The sequence below is a fragment of the Anolis sagrei genome, chromosome 5 (assembly GCF_037176765.1).
Source record: "Anolis sagrei isolate rAnoSag1 chromosome 5, rAnoSag1.mat, whole genome shotgun sequence".
Classification (NCBI taxonomy): domain Eukaryota; kingdom Metazoa; phylum Chordata; class Lepidosauria; order Squamata; family Dactyloidae; genus Anolis; species Anolis sagrei.
The window spans coordinates 72,304,696-72,324,982 of record NC_090025.1 but is presented as its reverse complement, the minus strand read 5'-3'; the positions used below and the strand labels follow the sequence as shown (position 1 = coordinate 72,324,982).

The window sequence follows — 20,287 nt, the reverse complement described above, 5'->3', positions numbered from 1 at the left end:
ATTGTCTACTGCAGTAGGAAGTAGAACCAGCTCTAAAAATGTAAAGTTATAGGAGGGGAGATTTTGATTCATGTTTAGTAGCAATGTCTTGAGAGTAAGAGTGGTTTGGCAATGGAACCAATCGCCTAGATTTCTGGTGATCTCTTTTTCTGAAGGTCTTCCAAAAAAAAGAAAGAAAGAAAAAGAAAAAAGAATAGACAGTTAACCACTGGATATTTTGCAGTGAGAAAGTAAATCAACTCAATGGCTCATAAAACCATGTCCAAATCTATGATTCAAAGGAAAGAAGGGTAAAAAGAATCAGCCTCTCTCCTCTCATTCTGATTCCACCATTGTCACTCAATACATTAGTTGGCCTCAGGGTCCACTTCGTATCAATCAGGTCTCAGGCAAATTGAACAATTCTAGAGCAAGACCTCTGGATTTTTAAAAACTCTGTGGTGTGGACTTCAGTTGTTATGGTTTCTCCAAGCAGCTGGCACTAGGGACCTCTTCACAATAATTTTGTTCCATTTGGTTGGCAATTGCATCATCCTGCACACTGTCCTTCCTTCCCGCATCAGATGGGGACAACAGGTGTGTTCCCACCCAGTCCCTGTCCCTGTTAGATGGGGAAGGGGCAGCAACATGCATTGCCACATTGGCCTTTCCCCCATCAAATGGGGGAAAGGCACCAAAAATGCAGGGAGCTCAATGGGAGCTACCCAAAATCCACTTACCTCTCTGTCGTGGGTGAGAAAGTGTGCAACACTTCTTTGCCACTTCAGATATGTATGTGGGTGAGGCCAAACCAGTGTCATCTGATGGCACTTGGTTGGCCTCATCCCCAAAGAGGAGCAAGGGGCAAAAAAAAATCTAGTATGATGAGATGGTGTTCAGTATGAAGCAGCAGTCACTTCAGAAAAGCTTTGAGGTACTTCAGTATTCACTTTCCCAAGAGTCATCCATAATGTTACTACAGGGTTATTGTGTTGTGTTTTTTCTTCTCTTATTTTAAATTTTTAAGAAATGTTTCCAGGGTTTCCATCAATTTTCCTCACCCTCCTACAAGTGGATGAAGTTGCAGTACAATTATCTATATTAGTTTGTTACACTAATATGATCCCTGGTGACATTGCCCATGGCATTCTTACATCTCAGGTTTTGGCCCTGAAAGCAAAGGGTTTGGGATTATCTTGGCCTAGCAACCTTAATGGTAAATGAGAGAAGGGGATGCAGGATTTGGGGAAGGTAATCACATTTTTCTCAGCCTTTAGATTGATTTAGATTTTGAAAGGAAAAAAAAGAGATTATATTCATTTACATGTCAAGCCACGGAAAACTTGCCATGCCTATCCTAAATGAGGATGGAATAAACATGCTTAACTGTTAAGTAATGCTCACCCTTATGTTTCTAGTAATACAATAATGTTTTTGGTACAGATTCAATCTATTTTGTGACTTAGTGTGACCTCCAGGGGTTGTCACAGGTCATTTCGAAAAGCTAATATCCACTTGACATTTGGGATTCCTATTTGTCATCCCAACATCTTGAAATTGCTGACTGATTCACTGGCAAAATGGTCCCTTTCACTGGTGCTAGTTGTAGAATATTGTTTGTCTTTGGAGACATCAGAGCAAATAGTTTACAAATGCGGGTTTCTACAGATGCTTTCATGATTTTTAGAATGGCAGCAATAATAGTTTTAGTTTTTCTTTTTCTTTAATTGTTCTCAAAAGCTCACAGTAGCATCAATATTTAACTATTAGTTGTTTTGTTGCAAATAGGACAACTCTTTCCAAGGGACACACTCTTGTACTCATGCCAATAGAAAATGTTATGATTCCACAGAGGTGTGATGACAACAAAGCTTCTCTTTGTACAGTCCAACCAGTCATCATTCCAATTCAATAAATGTTTTGGGCTGGTGGTTAAATATTGATATGAAGCTGAAGTCTGGGGCATAGTGCGTCCATACATCAAAGTTTGTGAAAGGCTTTGAAAATGAAGAGCATTACATAACTCTGTATTCTTGGGCTACATTGATTTAGCTGTAGCTCATTTATCAGTTTCACTTAGGGAAGAAAGGAGGAGATGCATTTTTATCTCTAATGTAGAAATTAGATTTGTATATTAGTGTGCATCAGGATAACAACGTTTGATAAAGTGTACTGAAGTTCACTAAAAGTTTGAAAAGAACAATACAATATGCCATGCCCTAAAACATTTTGCATTTCCCATCTTTCAGTTTAAATACCCCTTGACTATTAATTTGTTACAGTAGTCAACACACATTTTGGTGCCTCAAATGTTAGACCTGTTTCTATATTTTTGGCTTGCTGATTCCAAAAAATGGCATTGGTTTTTCCCAATCAGCTCTAGTTTTTGAGATAGAGAACAGATAACCAGCCTTCATTTGCTCATCTATAGAAAATAATGATAACCATATATAGGAAACTAGAGCTGATGTGATCTATTCAGTGCAACTTCTGAATCAGCACCCCAACTAAGCCCAGGAGCAGGCCTAACAATGAAAACAACAAGATCTGGGTTTTTTTTTAATTGTTGGGTTGTGTTATTGATATGATCAAGACCACTAGAAACCAAAGCTTCTTGGTAGACTGGAAAGAGTATTTTAATGCAGAGAAGACACATATGCAGCAATGAACCTTAGTATTCATTTTTTATTATCCATCACAATGTTGGTGTCATGAATTTGCAGTTAAGCTTACCTCCCCTTCTGTAGATTGCAAGTGAAGCTCTTTTCTACAGGTGGCTTTAATGTCCCCTGCAGCTGCACTCACTTGTATTCCTTTTGGAGCTTCCATTATCAAAGATCTAGTTGGCGATTCAAGTCTGTAAGTGTTAAAAACCACAAATTAATGAAAACAAACTTTAGGAGATGATATGTTCTACACATGGTCAAGGAGCAAAGGTAAATGTTTTTTTTTTCAAGACAACGGATAAATAAAAATTCTCTGACTTTCCTGTGATCTGGGAAATTCACTTTCAAAATAAAAAGGCAGCTCTTATATTATTTATAGTCTGTTAAAATTCTTTCAGATGTTTTCTCAGGCCTTTGTGGAATTCAGTCTGCTTCAAGAATGCGATCCATTTTATTTTTATTTTTTTCATTTACAGGTAGCTTGAACTTTGTTTAGACCTTTGAGGATTAAAACTCTTTAATCAGTGATAACTAATGATTTCCATGTAAGCAGGACAAAATCCACTCTGAGGGTTAATCCAAACACTAGAAGAACTATCCAAGGTGCTGAATCACATATCCAAAATTGCTTCAGGACCTTGGATACTTCCTTTAAAGCAAAGTGCAGTGTAGAGACTGCATGCAACCCTTTGACTAAACTATTGTAGACCCCAGGTCCCCTCATTAGCTCACCAGGCCCCTCAGTCTTCAAGTATTAATGGTGTTTGTTCTTTTATCATCCCAAAACGCACAGAAAGTCTCACCAAATGTAGAAAAATATTATGAAAAATGAAAGAGGGTTTTAAAAATCAAAGAATTTTCAAATGTGATACTCAACACCATATATTCAGTATATCCACCAAACAAACTTCGAACATGGTTATGCATTATTAGTGCATATTTGTCCTCTGATCCAGGTTTGAATTATTTATTTATGTTAGATAGTTCTATGCTACGCTCAAGGTAATTTAAATAAGAAAAATTAATAACACCAACAATAAAAATTTATACATGTAACCCCCCCCCCCCCATGGGAGAAATGGCATATTTCTCCCATTCATGAAATATTAGATCTGTTTCTGCATATGATCCTAGAAAGAAGCAAACTGGATGAATCCATTAAAAAACACTATTATATGAAAATTATTTATTAAAATCTGAAGTATGACACTTTAATTAAATGTTATCTTTTCCATAGCCAGTTCTGGATATATATTACATATATTATCAAAATAATTGGTTTCTCATGCACAACAATTTTCCTTTAAAGTCAATGAGATTTTATAAATATGTGATTTGCTTTAGGTAGGTCAATGTGTCTTTTAAGAGTTTTTAATTCTCCTCATGTTACAACAAGATATCTTTGTTTCTTTAAAAAGTGATGTGGTGCAAAATGCTGGAATGTTCTTTTTAAAAGGAAGAATCAACTTTTAGTGAATACAATTCTCAGCACCATTTATTTTACTGCTATCAACAGACACAATTTCTTTTTTCCTTGGAGCAACGGACAGGTACACTTAACATGATAAAATAGGCCAGAGTTACTATAGAATTCTTTAATGCACCTAAAATTTAAAAATATAATATAAGTGGAGTTTAACAAAATGATACTTCTGGGTGTACAGACAAGAATTATAATTTGCTGAGCAAAGGGTTTTTGTATGGATTTGAAGGTATCACTAAAGTTAAGGATATTTAAATACCATTGCTTTCAGTTCGTGAATTTAAGAATATCCTTAAATCTCCAGTGAAATCAGTGGGAATACAGAGTACTTATTCTTGATGGGATCATATCACAGATATGTCAATGTCCAGGTTAAAAATGTAAATTTACTGGAACAGTCATTTATTTACATATTTAAGATATATTATTTGCAACAACAGCACAATATGGGCCTCTGCTGGTCCCCCCAGCGGAGGCGGTCACTTGGCATTAACAATCATATCTCCATGGGACAAAGGGCCTTTGGAAAGCCACACTTTGACCGGATCTGTTTGCTCATTCAACTCTTCCTCCACCGAAACTTCAGCCAAAATTGCCTCATTGTTCCCATATCTCAGCACCAGGAAAATCCGGATTTTGGCAGGCTTGCCAGACTTCAACGTTTATTGCCACCAATCATAGGGCCCCCAGGACTCGCTGACCGCCTGGACATTACACATCTCTATAATTCACTCAAGAATTTGTTTCTCTCTCATCCCGCTTCCCTCTCTCCTGATTGGTTGGGAAGCCAAGGTGGCAGGAGCACAGCGATTGGCCAAGGTGCTCAGGAGGCGGCCAAGCCTCCTCCCAGCTGTAGAGCGCGAGCCAATCATCGTCGAGCCGGCAGAGGGGCGGGGAGCGGGAAATTCAAACATGACAGCTTTGTTTTTTGTATAAAATGGCCTTTATTTGTGTACACTGTATGCTCTGCTTGGCGAAATATTGCTGCTTTGCATCTTTTCCAGCTGGATCGCAATAAAATCAACTCGGTGGCACTTCCTTCAGCTTTAGTGAGATTCTTTTGGGAACTTAGGGAAATCTTTTAATTGCAGCTTCTCCTTACTTTTGCTCACCAAGGTAGCGAGCCCGCTTTGGTGGATCGCAGGGTCTCTCCTTCAGGGCAAAACCCTTTTAAATTCCTCCTCAACTTCAGAGGGACCATATTAATCAAATCCATGAAAAATTAATCTGCAAAAATTGAAACCACAAATGTGGAGGTCCACTATAATACATCAGCTTCAGTATACTCCAGGTATATCCCCAGTTAATGAAGCAGATGTGTCTGGGCATTACTTCTTAAACTCGGATGCCAGAAGCAGAATCAGCAGGTACATTCCAGCACTAATAAAAAGCTCTAACACATTTCAGCAAACTTTTCATTAAAAACTAACATGTGACATGAATTAAAATGTGAAGTAAGTCACTCATAAGTAAGTCAAAACATACTGAATTTTCTTGAGACCACTTGAAGGTTTTTCCCAAAATATATCCAGGGATGACTTTTGTTTTCATAGGCTCCCATTTTGTTTTATTATTTATGTTTTCACAGTAAAACTTATGGATCTGTGATAATGTTGGAATCATGAAAAATTTGGTAACAGTAAAAGATTTCTGAATACTATCTTGATATTTACAGAAATATGTTAGCAACAATTTACAATAAAGTGTTTACAATGGATTCTGCAGAAATTGCTTCAGTTGTATTTCATAAAGAGAAAAATCAGCCTGCTTAGCAAGCCTTGCCAATGTTGATTGATTATCAGGAGATGTTTGACTTTTACACCTATTATATATACATATATACCTGGGGTTATGTAAAAAAAATCTTAGCCGGAAAAGGGTTGCAAGTGGAAAAGTTTAAGAAGCCCCATTCTATAATGTATGAACACTATTTCAGACATGGAAATAATGCTGCACTTATAATGACCATACTATAATAGCAAAAAAAATATTTAAGAAATACTTTTTCATCTTAAAGGAATATTGAAATCATTTGCTTGCCACAGCTTAATATTCTCGGGTCTCAAATCTCTCGCTAAAATTGAATGTAAAAGCTTGAAAGCCCAAGGACTCAGGAACAAATCAATGATGATACTGAACTAATAAACAGCTTATAGTGTCTTAATTTTATTCATTGATCATCTGCTGTGCTCTTAGGGACAATCTGAGATATGTACATATTGTTCTTCTTGGTTTCATTGAAAATCAAATAGACATATATAGCGAAATGTATCCCTAGGAGGAATATGAGTTTCTCAAACCTTTGAAGCAAAGAAACAAAAAACTGTGACTTTCCATATGGCTTTCACAGTCAATATTTAGTTTTATGTACAGAGGATATGGGTATATATTTAAAAGCCAAGGTGACAGACAGTGGGTTGATTCTAGCCCTCCAGTCTGACATTAAAAAATCACTTTAAAAACAAGGCACTAATAACATTAAAAGGTGCTGAGTTAATATTCTAGACAGATCGGCCAGAATCCCAGGAGCTATATGAGGAGTGTTCAGCTGGTACATCAGTCTAGGGCTTGAAAAGCTACAGAGGAGCCCTTGAATTTCTGTTTTCCACCTCCCTTAAAAAAAGAAAGCAAAACAAAACATCACTGCCCTCTTCCATTGCAATATTTTTCAGAAGTCATGAACGTGGAGCTCTTCATATACTTCCTTGGTTTTTTAAGAGGAACATGTCTATTTTTCCTGGGAAACAAATCAATAATTTCATCCTGTGTTTTCTTGGATTTCTGAATTCTAGTTGTAGATCATAACTCACATTGTCCGGAAACTCTACTGTGATAGGTCTTCAGTTAGATCTTAATTCCTTCATTTTGAGAAATCTCTCCATCACAGGGCCCGAAAGGATTCTTGTTCTACTTTGCAAAATTACTCTTGGTGGCCTTGCAGAATCCTGTATCAGAGCACCATCTCCATAGGTGGATGTATGTAATCTTAGAATAGAGTGGGATGTCAATTCCTGTATTCCTAGAGGGCTTCTCTTCTGTTATTATGCAACAGAGTGGAGGAAATCATGTTGATTATACTTTTTTTTTTATTTTGGCCTGTCCTACAATCATGCGTCTATGGACAACGCTGGCTCTTCAGCTTAGAAATGGAGATGAGCACCACCCCCCAGAATCAGAGTCAACTCGACTTAATGTCAAGGAGAAACCTTTACTTACAATCATGAACTCAAGCATCACACAGTAACCCCCCCCCCCCAAATGCCAATTGCATTGATTCCAATGACCATCTCTTCTTTATTGACTAGGATAATCCTCTGCCATTCTGTTGAAGCAATCTTCTTCAACCCCGCCTAACCCTTTTGCTCTTCCACATTGTTAACTTTTGTCATCTTGAGAACACTTTTGTGTGTAGCTTGATCACACATGTCCCAGTTTTCACCTGTGAAATGTCTGATGGGACGTGTTGTCTGGGAAGATAAAGGAAAATAAATAATCACCTTGTTTCAAACTAGAATATCCCTCTACATTTTAGCTGCTTATTCCTAAGAGTAAAGCAAAACAATTACAATCCCATTTAATGTTATTGAAGTGTCAAAAAGATGACCAGCATCCATACTTTCTTCATATTAGTTCATGAAAATAATGTCAGAACAAACTTTTTATCACTTATAAAGATATCATTAACGGAGACATCTCAAAGTTGAACTCTAATTGAACAGAACATTCTATTATTTTTTGCTTAGCTGGTATGCTATATTCAACTAAAATAATGGAAAATAATTGACCACTTTGATGTTAACAAGAAGTGAGTGACAAAGGAAGTCACTGAGCAGATATTATCAAGAAAGGTTGTTGCCAAAGTAGGAGTGAAATATAAAGGTAAAATGAGATTCCAAGAATTAAAAGTAGTTATTTATGTGCCATTGGCAAATGAGGCATTTTATCATATCCAATGTTACTACAGCCTACAATGTCTCTAAGGACAATTCAGACTCAGCTAAGCATCTATTTTTCAAGACAACCTCCCACTGAAGACATACAGAATTCTAATGCCCTTCACCAGTCATTTGATCCACAAGATCCAAAGCTATCTCGTCCTCCCAACACATTCTTAGAATGGGTGGAATAAGCATTTCTGGAGCTGGCATACTAGCACACTAATTTTAACTTTAGCTTTCCCCTTTCTTTTTGTTATGTTTCCCAGGTTTTGGTAGTTCCATCACTATGGATTCTCATATTTCCTGTCCTATTTGGATTATCCTGTCAATCGCTTCTTTGGTTTATTGGTAATAAGCCATTAAAATCATTGATATGATAGCCAGTATACAGTGCAGGCATCCTCTTAGACCTCCAAATGGTCCTTTATTGACCCTGAAGGCTGCCAATGTTATTGTGTGCCAGCTATCACAACACAGCTAGTGGTGATAGCTTTCAAACCATTCTGGTATAATCCCCACTTACTGGTGGACAGAACACACTGGAGTTGGGGCTGGAGAGGTGTTCCCCTCTCACTTATTAGAAGCCATTAGCTTCTATTCCTTTCCCCTCCTATGAGTGACCCTCATTGAGACACACAGGTATAGGGCCCTGCTTCAATCCCTCCTTTCACTGGATATTGTTCATTTTGAGGGAGGGGTAGGGATGGCAGCCAACTCCATTTTGAGCAATGGGAACAGCAGTCTGAACTATATCCTATATCTTGTAGTGGTTACTGCCTTATAATTGGAGATGGGTTGGGGGGGGGTATGGTTCCTACCTAGCCCCTAAATTAGGGTCTACAGAGGAATTCTGAATATGTTGCAATCATGAGCAATAATTCCAGGTTTCATATTTGTAACTTTGATGCAGGATTCTGATAATATATTTTTCTCTGTGGGCATAAATAATTTATGTAGACAACACTTCTAGAGAGCTTGAGGAGTCAAGAGATTGTTTGAGAGATAACATTTGTTCTGAACCTTAGTAGAGTTATTGTGAAGGAGCAACACAATGGTTGAAGCCTTGAACATCATGACATTGTGAACTTTCATGGAATTTCAGACCCAGGGTGGGCTTAATTTTCCCCTACTGGAGAAGAATGCCACAATGCCTCAAAAGAATGTTAAAATTCTGCCTGATCTCATGAACTTTTGGTTTCTGATCTGACTCTGAAGTCTCACTACACTTTGTGGGCTACCTGCTTTCACTCACCTACCAACCTACCAACCACAGCTTACAAATAATTTGTATTTTGGCGTTATTGTTGAGTAAACTGGAAGATTCTTGTAAGTCCCATCATTTATATTATCATACAAAAGCACAGACACAACAAAACACATATTGTACATTTTACATGGCAGGCTGCTTTCTAAATTTCTACTGTTCCTCCACACCACCACCAATTGCTTCAAATCTATCAGCTTTATGTCAGGTTTTGAAACTTTTAATAGTAATCGATTTGAGGCCACTTTCTGCTTCAAGCTTTTAATAAAAAGGCATCCTGCCATGTTAGTGCCCTTTCTGTCTTTTCAGGGAAAGGCTCTTAGTGATGACATGCAGCTATATACTTTGTAGGAAACACAAAGCTACTGTGCAAGATTTGTGTATCTTCAATGCAGATCAAAGTTAAAAGGGGATCCAACCATCTTTGGCAGTGTCTTGCTGCCTGATCAATTTTCCATCTCATTATACCCAGTGTTGGCTTTCAGGATTAGCTTATAGTCAGCGGTACTGTAGCCTTCATAATCACTGAGAAAGAAAGCTATTAAATTTGATCTTCAAGTTTTCCCCAGAGGTATAGGACAACAACAAAGCAATTTACCCCCCTTATTAATAAAATGATTGAGGGCATATAATCCCATAAGCAACCACAATAACCTTTATTGTTTATGGAAGATATTGCCTCTTATTGTGTGCCTGGCCACATCATTTCACCAATGTTGCAACCAACAGTTTGAGACTTTAGACCTTACTCAGTGTAATTGCTGTTTGTGATAAAAACAACAATAGAAACCTGTAAATTAAGCAATTAACATCCCGTTTAGTTCAATGATTTGAAGGTATGATTCTTTAGTTGCGAACAGTTTGCTAATGGCAGTCAGGTTCAGTGAAAGAGAGACATTATGAGAGCACCACAACAAAGGTAGTTTCTTTTCCAAAGCTCTTTTAGCAATCCTCCAGTTACTTTATTGTAGACATTTTGGGTGGAAGTCAACTACACCCCTCTCTGCCTGCATCCTGCTACTCTTTAAAAATTTGGGGCAATACTTTTCTCATTCCCTATCCCTCTGGCTGGCTGACAAAGGTAGGTGTCAATATGTGTTACACAGTGAAGTGCTGCAGCAAAGATGCTGCCCCTGTTGGCTTAGGCATACACCATTTTAATTGAGAGCCTTTTCCTAGTCTGGGAGCATAGCAGTGAGCTGAGTCAGATGCTATATTTTATGAAGTCATGGCTAATAAGGATACTTACTGAGCAGGGAATGAGCAGGCCAAGGTTGCTCTGTTCTGTGTGCATTTGCCCTATGCTGCTCCCATATTCTCCTTGGTCAAATGATCCAAAAGGTAGCATTTGGGACTTCCGGTGGAGGCGTTATGGCGGCAGCAGCAGGCTTCTGAGGCTCTGCGAGCCAGTGGAAGACCTGAGCATCCCCCAGTTGGGTTAGAGGGGCCAGAAACCCCACAAACCGACGGACTGAGGCCGGTTTGCATGCCAAGCCCTGGAGAATTGCGAGGGCGGGTGGAACTGCCCCCCCTCAAGGGGAGCGGATAAACCTGCCTGGCAATCCCAAGGCCGGCACCCAGGGGGATAGCACGGCTCGAAAGAACCGGAAACGCAGCCAGCCTCCACAAAAGCAACAAGTCAAGAAACACGAAGACAGAAGAAGAAGGAAGAAAGAAATAGAGAAGTGGAGTACCGGGTTCACTACCATATTTCTTACTGGGATGGAAGACAACAATAGCAAAACAGGAATTGAAGGCACTAGAAGTATGACAAAGAAATAAAACGAAGAAAGTGACGAATTACCCTATCCTTCCTCCACAGTCGACATAGAACACAGGGGAATAGAAAAGGAGTGTACGAGCGCAAGGTAAAAACGAGGAAAACGTGAGTAGATATCTTCAACCCCAACCCGCTTCATATCTTGAGCTTAATAGCAGCATTTACATCAGTATCTCAGGCTGTCGGAACGGTCTGCTATACCCCTTAATGTACTGCAGATCCCTGCAAACCAACCGCAATTTCTCCCTTCTACCGGCTATCCTCTCCCACCCACCAACCATCATAACACCCCCTTCCCAACCCGTCAGCCTCGCCTCCCCGCGCTTGCCCACGAGTAAAAAGATAAAATAAACCTACCCATTGCGGCAAACCGCGCCTGCCTACTCACGAGTAGGACTACCTCATCTATCCAGCGACGCCAGCAGCCGGCTGGGCGCCGCACAGGACGCACAGAACGTGCCCCACATTGCGCCGGCCGACGCAGGCGACGCAGGCCGACGCAGACGCAAACCCCGCCCCAAATCTCGCGCAGTCGCCGAAAATAACGCGAGAGGTGCGGGGGAAAGGGGAAGGGACGGAGCGGAAGAGCTCCACACGGAGGAAAAGAGAGGGACCTTTCCCACAGGAGGCAAGACAGAAAAGTAGGAAAGAGACAAGCCGGCCCGTTACAAGAGAAAAGCGGACGTCCAGCCGGGAGGACAAGGTAGGACACCAAAGTTTACAAAGAGTGGCAAGCGCGGCGAGGTCGTAGCGGGGAGGAGACTGGGGGAGTGTGGAATAGGGCGCATGATAGAGAGGTTCGAAAGGAATTGGACAGCTGAGGCTCAGGGGAAGTGAGGGGAAGAGACCGGCGAAAGCGGAAAAGAAAGAACTGTGGAGTACAGAGGACAAAGAAGCCCAAAAGAAGACAGGGACCAACAGAATAAGCAGAAAGGACACAACAAGGACAAGGATAACCCAGAAAAGAGATACGCTGGGGAAGGAAGACGGAACAGAACTAAGGTCCAGGGGAAGAGCGACTTAAACAACATAGAAGACCAGAGAAACACAGAGGGACAAAGCATACCAGCGGATCAGGTCTGCTGGGAATCAAAATCACCCTTAACCCAGAAACGTCAGTCACCCAAAGGAAGGGGAAGGAACAGGATGACGGAGAAAACATCAACAGTAGGAAAACAAAATAAAATAATAAACTCCACAACAGGCCCCACTGTGAGCTCCCTAACCGCAACCACACCTGCCATGTCAACACCGGGGACCACTCCCACCCCTGCTAGACGACTTTCAACACAACCGGAAACGACTACGAAAGAAATAACCTTCAAAGACCTGCTGCAGGAAATGTTAAAAATGCAAGACAAAATAGAAAAAAAAATAGAAGACAGCCAGGAAAAAGTACAACAGAACATGGAGAAGCTATTCCAAAAAGAAATGGGAAAGTTAAGACAAGAAATGAAGGAAGACATGGCGCAATTACAAAAAGAGATAGGTGGGGTACAGGACGAAATAAAAGCCCTAAAGAAAGAAAATTTAAGCTTAAAGAAAGGTCAGGACAAAGCAGAAGCCAAAATCAAGAAACTAGAGGAAGCGAAAGACAAATTAGAAAAACAACAAGAACTTTGGGCGTGTAAAGAGACTGACTTTCAACTTAGATTTAGAAATATTGAAGAGAAAGAAGGAGAAAACCTAAGAGAAATAATTACAGAAATTGCTGCACGCATAATCAACATTACACCCGAGGAAATAAATAAGGAGATAGACACGATACAGAGAATCAATTCCAGCTATGCCAAGAGGAATAAGGTCCCAAGAGACATTTTGGTCAACTTCTGCAGAAAAAGTGTACGAGATGAGATAATCAAGATGAAAATAAGAGATCAGAGCACATATAAGGGGAAAAAGGTGATAATACTCAAAGAATTCACGACGGCATCAATGAATAAGAGGAAGAAGTATTACTTCTTGACAGACGAACTCAAAAAATATAAGATCAAATTTAGATGGGAACGTCTAGAGGGAATCCAAGTGACATATAGAGAAAGTAAATTCTGGCTCACCTCTGAAGAGAAAGCGAAAGAATTCCACAGGAGACTCCAAAAGGATCTGAACTCAACACAAAATGATGCAGGAGTAGCAGAACCAAACAAGACGAGTTACGACCCGATAAAGATCAAGAGCAAGGACGAGGAACAGAGGAAAAAAGACAAGAAGAGACCGAGACCAGAATCGCTGGACGACGAGGAGGAGGGGAAGGACGTGGGACCTTCAGCCGGAGAGATTCAATTACCCAATGACGAGTAAAATAAAAATATATTCCAATAATGTCAATGGGATGAACACCCCCAATAAAAGGAGACTAATATTCAATCTACTCAAAAAAGGCAATTATGACCTGATCGCACTTCAGGAGACGCACATCACAGCGAAATACAGCACATATCTGACACAACCCCAACTGGGAAAGGAATTTCATTCACTAGCATCACAAAAAAAAAGAGGAGTAGTTATCTACGCAAGAAGCTCATTAAATGCAACATTGGCTTTCAAGGACGAAGAAGGAAGGATGGTGGGGATTAAAATCAGGAATAACGGACAAGAGATCCTGTTCTGCAACATCTACGCCCCAACGGGCCCCAAAACAAACTTTGTAAAGGAACTTCGGAAAAAAATCACAGAACAGACCCAAGCAGATCTCATTATAGTTGGAGATTTCAATGGCGTAATAGACTGTAATATGGACAGAACAAGGAAAAACAGGAAGGACATTAACGGGGGGAAACTACCAACAAGCTTCCTCGAATTAAGAAAAGATCTATTCCTCCAAGATGCATGGAGAGCCAGGAACCCAGAAGAAAGGGACTACACCTTCTATTCGGACAGGCACTCATCATGGTCCAGAATAGACGCCTGTTGGGCCTCAAACACCCTAATGACCAAACTGAACAAAATTCAGATCTTGCCTAGAACTCTGTCCGACCACTGCCCTATTTTAGTAGAAATCCAAGGGCTCAAGCGACAACGGAAGTGGAAGCTAAACGAATTCCTCCTAAGAAAGGAAGAAGACATAGATACTTTTAGAAAACACATCCAAGAATTTTTCGAACTTAACAAAAGTGAGGTAATAAAACCGGAGGTGATCTGGGACGCCAGCAAGGCAGTCCTAAGGGGGCTCTTTATTCAGAAAGGGGCAATTAGGAACAGGCGCAGACAAGAAGAGCTAACCATACTAACAGAAAAAGTAAAGGCAAAAGAAGCGGAACTTAAGAGAAAGCCCAAAAATAAACGAATCAAGCTGGAGTTAGAACTCCTGAAGAAACAGCTAAACTCATTCCAACTTGAAATGCTCGCAAAAAATCTAAAATACACGAAAGCCAACTATTATGCCAATGCAAACAAACCGGGCAAATGGCTAGCCAGGAAACTGATGAAGAAAAAACAACAACAGCATATCACTAAAATTATAAAAAACGGGAAGACCTATCACAGGGAAGAAGAAATCTTCAATCAATTTAAAGAATTCTACAACGAATTATACCAGAAAGATGAAATCAGAGCGGAAGAGATAGCAGAATACCTGGCGATGCATAAATTAGAAAAAATCAAAGATGAGCAAAGAGAACTCCTCAACAATCCAATAGCAGAATCGGAAATCAAGAAAGCAATAAACGATCTACCGAATAACAAGGCACCGGGCCCCGACGGATTCACCGCAAAATATTACAAAACATTCCAGGAAGACCTGATACCACATCTAAAAGTAGTATTTAATAACATCCTATTTGAAGCTAGAATGCCCGACTCGTGGCAGGAAGCAACCATCACACTCATCCAGAAAGACACAACGGAGATAGAAAATATGAAAAACTACCGTCCGATATCGTTGCTTAATACGGATTATAAGATTTTCACTAGTATAATCGCGAGCAGACTAAAAAAATTCCTAAACAACGCTATAGACGAAGATCAAACGGGATTCCTACCATCGAGACACATGAGTGAAAATCTAAGAACGATTCTAGATATAATAGAATATTACGCAACAAACTCACAGAGAGAGCTAGGGCTGCTGTTTCTCGACGCCGAGAAAGCCTTCGATCGAGTCAGTTGGGACTTTATGCTTCAAATAATTAGTGAAAAAGACATGGGATTTCAATTCACGAACGTGATTAAAACAATATACTCAAGACAAAGAGCAAAAGTCAGGGTCAACGGACAAGAAACAGAAGATATCAAGATTGAAAGAGGCACCAGGCAGGGATGCCCGTTATCGCCCTTGTTATTCGTTATGACATTGGAAATCCTGTTGGAGGGAATAAGAGCGGACAACAACCTAAAGGGAACAAGAATTAGAAAAGATGAATTCAAAATCAAGGCGTACGCGGACGATATCGTCTGTATAATCGAAAACCCCCTCGACACGATCACAAAATGGATTGACAAAATAGACAGTTATGGGAAGGTCTCAGGGTTAAAGATAAATAAGGCAAAAACTAAAATCTTAACAAAAAATATGACTACAACGAAAAAGGAAAAACTGCAAAAAATATCGCACTTCGAGGTCGTTAATAAAATAAAATATCTAGGAATATATCTTACAGCACACAATGCGCAGCTGGTTAAAAATAATTATGAAACCACGTGGAGAGACATTACTAAAAAGATGGAGAACTGGAAACAATTAAACCTGAGCCTACTAGGCAGAATAGCCATTATAAAGATGAGTCTACTCCCTAAAATGATCTTCCTATTTCGAATGATCCCGATATTAAGAACTAACCACTGTTTCACACAATGGAAGAGAGACATACTGAGATTTGTCTGGAACAACAAAAAAGCGAGGATTAAATATAAATCGCTGACAGATGCAAAAGAAAGAGGAGGGCTAAACCTGCCAAATTTACAATTATACTACCAAGCCAGCGTCCTGACCTGGGTGAAGGAATGGGCCACCCTCTCGAAAACAAGGCTACTCAATCTAGAAGGTTTCGATGTCAGGAGAGGCTGGCACGCCTATTTATGGCATGACAAAGCAAGGATCGAAAAAGGCTTCACCAATCACTTTGTCAGAGCAGCCCTTCTCAAGGTCTGGGAAAAACACAAGAGAAACTTCTATCATAAGACACCTCTGTGGCTCTCTCCCATCGAGGCCAATCACAAGAGAGAGTTTCCAAGCAACAGATGGCACACTTATAAAACATTGATTGAAAAGAAGGACAACCAGTGGAAGTTAAAATCGATAGAATCGCTCAGGAAGATTGACGAGAATCTGTCATGGTTCCATTATTACCAAGTGGCAGATGCATTTAAGGAAGACAAGAAAGTGGATTTCGCCTCGCAAGATAACTTCTGGGAGTCAGTCATGGTCAAGGAGAAAAAACTGATAAAAATGATTTACAAAAAACTTCTGGAATGGGACACCGAAACGGAGATAGTTAAAGAAAATATGATCGCCTGGGCCAAAGATTTTGAACATACAATCCTTCTTCAAGAATGGGAAGACATCTGGAAGAAAAAGAACAAATATGCCAGCTCGGCCGCGGTCACAGAAAACTGGTACAAGATGGCTTACAGGTGGCATCTCACTCCACAAAAAATATCAAGGTTTTACAAAGGAATAAACAGCAATTGCTGGAAATGTGGATCCCAATTAGGAACATACCTGCATACTTGGTGGCAGTGTAAGAAAGTGAAGAGATTCTGGGCGGAGATCCACAAACAGACCCAACTAATAATCCAGACAAAACTCGATCTAAAACCTGAATATTATCTCCTTCACCTACTAGACTTCAACCTGGATATCAACAAAGACAGAATTTTTTACCATCTCACAGCGGCCGCAAGAACGGTTTTAGCGAGCAAGTGGAAACAAAAAGAGCTCCCCACGACAGAAGACTGGCTATTAAAAGTTAGGGACCTAATGGAAATGGACTCCCTTGCCAACCTAGTATACGATAAAAATAAGAAAAGAAGGATAGATTGGGAACCAATAAGGTCATACTTAAGAGAAAAGAGAAATATAGCACAAGACTGCTGGGCCTAAGGTAGTGGAAGTAAACAAGATGAGAATACGACACAAGACAACACAATCTGAACCTCATCCGCGGACTATTTTGGAAGTCAAGCTTTTTTTTAACAATCAGTATTTTCCCCTTTCCCTATTTTTCCCACCCTACTACCCCCACCCCTAGTCCACCCTTCTGTTACACCTCCCCTTGCCCTCCCCCTTTCTCCCACTCCACCCCCCTTCCTTCCTCCTCCCAATACCCATTACCCCTTGTTGATGTTTTTGTACTTGTCTTTAAATGAAAATGCAAATAAAGAATATTATAGAAAAAAAAAACAAAAGGTAGCATTTGGTTTCTTTATGTTACTGTTAGTCCTCCAGACTGAGAGAAAAACTTAATTAAAATGGTACATTGAGTCAGCTGGAATAGTGCTTTGTTTCACTGCAAGTGGCATTCTGTTATTGGCATAAACAAGCATAAGCCTGTACATGTATTTTTTTTTGTCACTGGAGAGGTTGGTGTACTCTTCTATCCTTCACAATTACCAAATCCCACACACACCTTTCAGGACTCACACTTTTGTTGCCATACGTAATGGAATGGCCATTCTGTGCTTGTGGAGATTATAGAGCAAGGCTGGCAAATCCAATCTCCAAATCTAGTCATACCTTCTCTATTCCCTACTATTCTCTTTCAGCCACAGAATGATTGTTAAGGATCAGAAAAACGTTGTGTCCTGCAGTAACACTGTAACATATGTTACACTGGGGAATATACAATCCTCAGGGAAAAAAATTGTGTTGGCATGTGATGGAATGCCACCATGTTCTATGCCACTGTCTTCACCAGCTGATCTGAAGATGTGATGGTAACATTACTGTTGTGGTGAGGTTTTCCTCATTTATAGATAAAATAATTGAGTTTATCAACTGTCAAGAAGGACAAGAGTGAGACATATCTTGCCAGCAAAGATACACTTGAGAAAATGCTATCACATCGAAGCTGCAATTTTGGCTAACAGGAGGGCTGAAAAGTGATTCAGGAGGGAGGTTATATAATCATTCCAGACACAGAAAAAGAAGGCAAATTATTTGGAGTATAATTTACTCATGCCCAAACAAAACGTATATCTCTATGCACAATTGTTGTATGTTTCTGTAAGAAACCTTATAGAATTAAATGAGCATGAGCAGTCTTAGAATTTTAGTGTGTATCAGATAAGAGTTGCAATTATCAAGTGTAGCATTATAGATGACAATTATAAAAGTTGTCTTCCTGCTATGGAGTAGTCTTGAGTCCCTTTGAAGCCACCTTGAGTCCCCTTTGGGGTCAAAAAGGGCAGGATTTAAATATAGTAAATAAATAAATAATAAATAAATACACAACAGAATTGACAAATCTGTTTAACTCTAATTTATATATATATATTTAAAATACTAAAGTATACTTAAATTTCTATAAGTTACAAGATAATGCCATAACCTTTGGAGCAGGGGTCCGCAAACTAAGGCCCGGGGGCCAGATGCAGCCCTCCAAGGTCATTTACCCAGCCCTCACTCAGGGTCAACCTAAGTCTGAAACGACTGGAAAGCACAAAACAATAACAACAACAATCCTAGCCCATCAGTCAAAAGTAGGCCCACTCTTCCCTTTGAAATACTAATAAGTTTACATTTGTTAAATTGTTCTTCATTTAAATTATTATATTGTTTTTAAGTGGATTTTGCACTACAAATAAGATATGTGCAGTGTGCATATGAATTCATTCATGTTTTTTTTCAAATAATAATCCAGCCCTCCAACAGTTTGAGGGATTGTGACCTGGTCCTCTGTTTAAAAAGTTTGAGGACCCCTGCTTTGGAGGATTAAAATGAACAAAAAGATATTATAAATAATCCATAAATTATCTAAAAAGATTTCTTATTTGTGCTTTACTGTTGTTATGTGCTTTCAAGTTGACTCTGGGCTCATCCAGAAAGCCCCTTTAACATGAGAGTTCCCACAATTAAAAGGGAGCTGTCCAGATGTCGTTCCTGAGAAACACGAATTAATTCACCACAAACCAGAAATTAATTTGTTTGTGGGTTTATTCTGTGCCTACTTGGAAGGTGCGGGATGAACCCACTACTTCCATTGTCTGAACTGCTCCCTCAAAAGATCAGGGCTTTTGAGGGGGCAGTCCAGACAGTAGTACCATTGTTTTCTGGGCTAAATTAGCCTGAAAAACCACGAGAACACAACCCCGCCCCCCAAAGCTCTTTAAAAATAAAATAATTTACCCAGCCTCCATTTGCATGGTGCTAGAGCTCTACTGGCGCATAGGAAAGATGCACCAGGATAAAGCGGGGGGGGGGGGGGGAAGGAAAATAGCTCCTGCCCCCCCCCCTTTCTCCTGGTGCATCATTCCTACCCATCAGGAGATTTCCGGCACCATGTAGGAATGATGCATCAGGAGAAAGGGGGGAAGAAGCAGTTTTCCTCCCCTCATTATCCTAGTGCATCATTCCTATGCAACAGGAGAGCTCTGGCACCACATGAATGGAGGTTGAATAAGTTCTTTTATTTTTAAAGGGCTTTGGGGGGCTTTTGGGGAGGGGGTTAGAATGTCCAGGTGTTCTCCCAAAAAGTTCTGGGGAAACATCTGGACACCCACCAGTGTGGATGGGCTATGTGTGGATGTGGAGCTGGGAAATTTCACGTTTTTAAAACGCGAATGTTTCCAGGATAAAGGGTTATCTGGAAGGGCCCTCTGAGTAATGGTGACTCTGAGTAAGATTTTCTTGGCAAAGTTTATTCAGAAGATGATTGCCACTGGCTTAATCTAAGGGTAATGGAAAGGATCCTCTGGATCTGAGAGTGTGACTTGCCTGAGGTCACCCAATAGGTTTCCATGTCTGACCATGAATCCAAATCCCAATCTTGCACCCAAACTATTGGCCCTTATGTATTGCCTTATGTAAATTCTGCTGCTTTCAAGGTAAGGTGTAAATAAGAATTTACAAGGCAGTGGAAATATAGATATGAGGGGGCTGTTAAGTAGTCCTCATCTTATAATGCTCATCTTATAATGATGAGCATTATGAGCTTGATGGCTTTGTTGACGTTCTTGGATTTAATATCCCCACATTGCTTTTTAAAAAGATGGAGGGGGAGATGCAATCTAAAAGCATTC

At 40.0% G+C, this 20,287-nt stretch overlaps 1 protein-coding gene across 2 annotated transcripts in view; it reads right to left on the bottom strand.

Annotated features, from left to right (window-relative positions):
• SGCZ (sarcoglycan zeta) overlaps nucleotides 1-20,287 on the bottom strand; it is a 699,685-nt gene that overhangs the window by 14,605 nt on the left and 664,793 nt on the right. For both annotated transcript variants that reach the window (XM_060778556.2, XM_067468754.1), the window contains one exon: nucleotides 2,713-2,836. In XM_060778556.2, coding sequence (XP_060634539.2) covers nucleotides 2,713-2,836 — 124 coding nt within the window. The remainder of the gene's footprint in view (nucleotides 1-2,712; nucleotides 2,837-20,287) is intronic.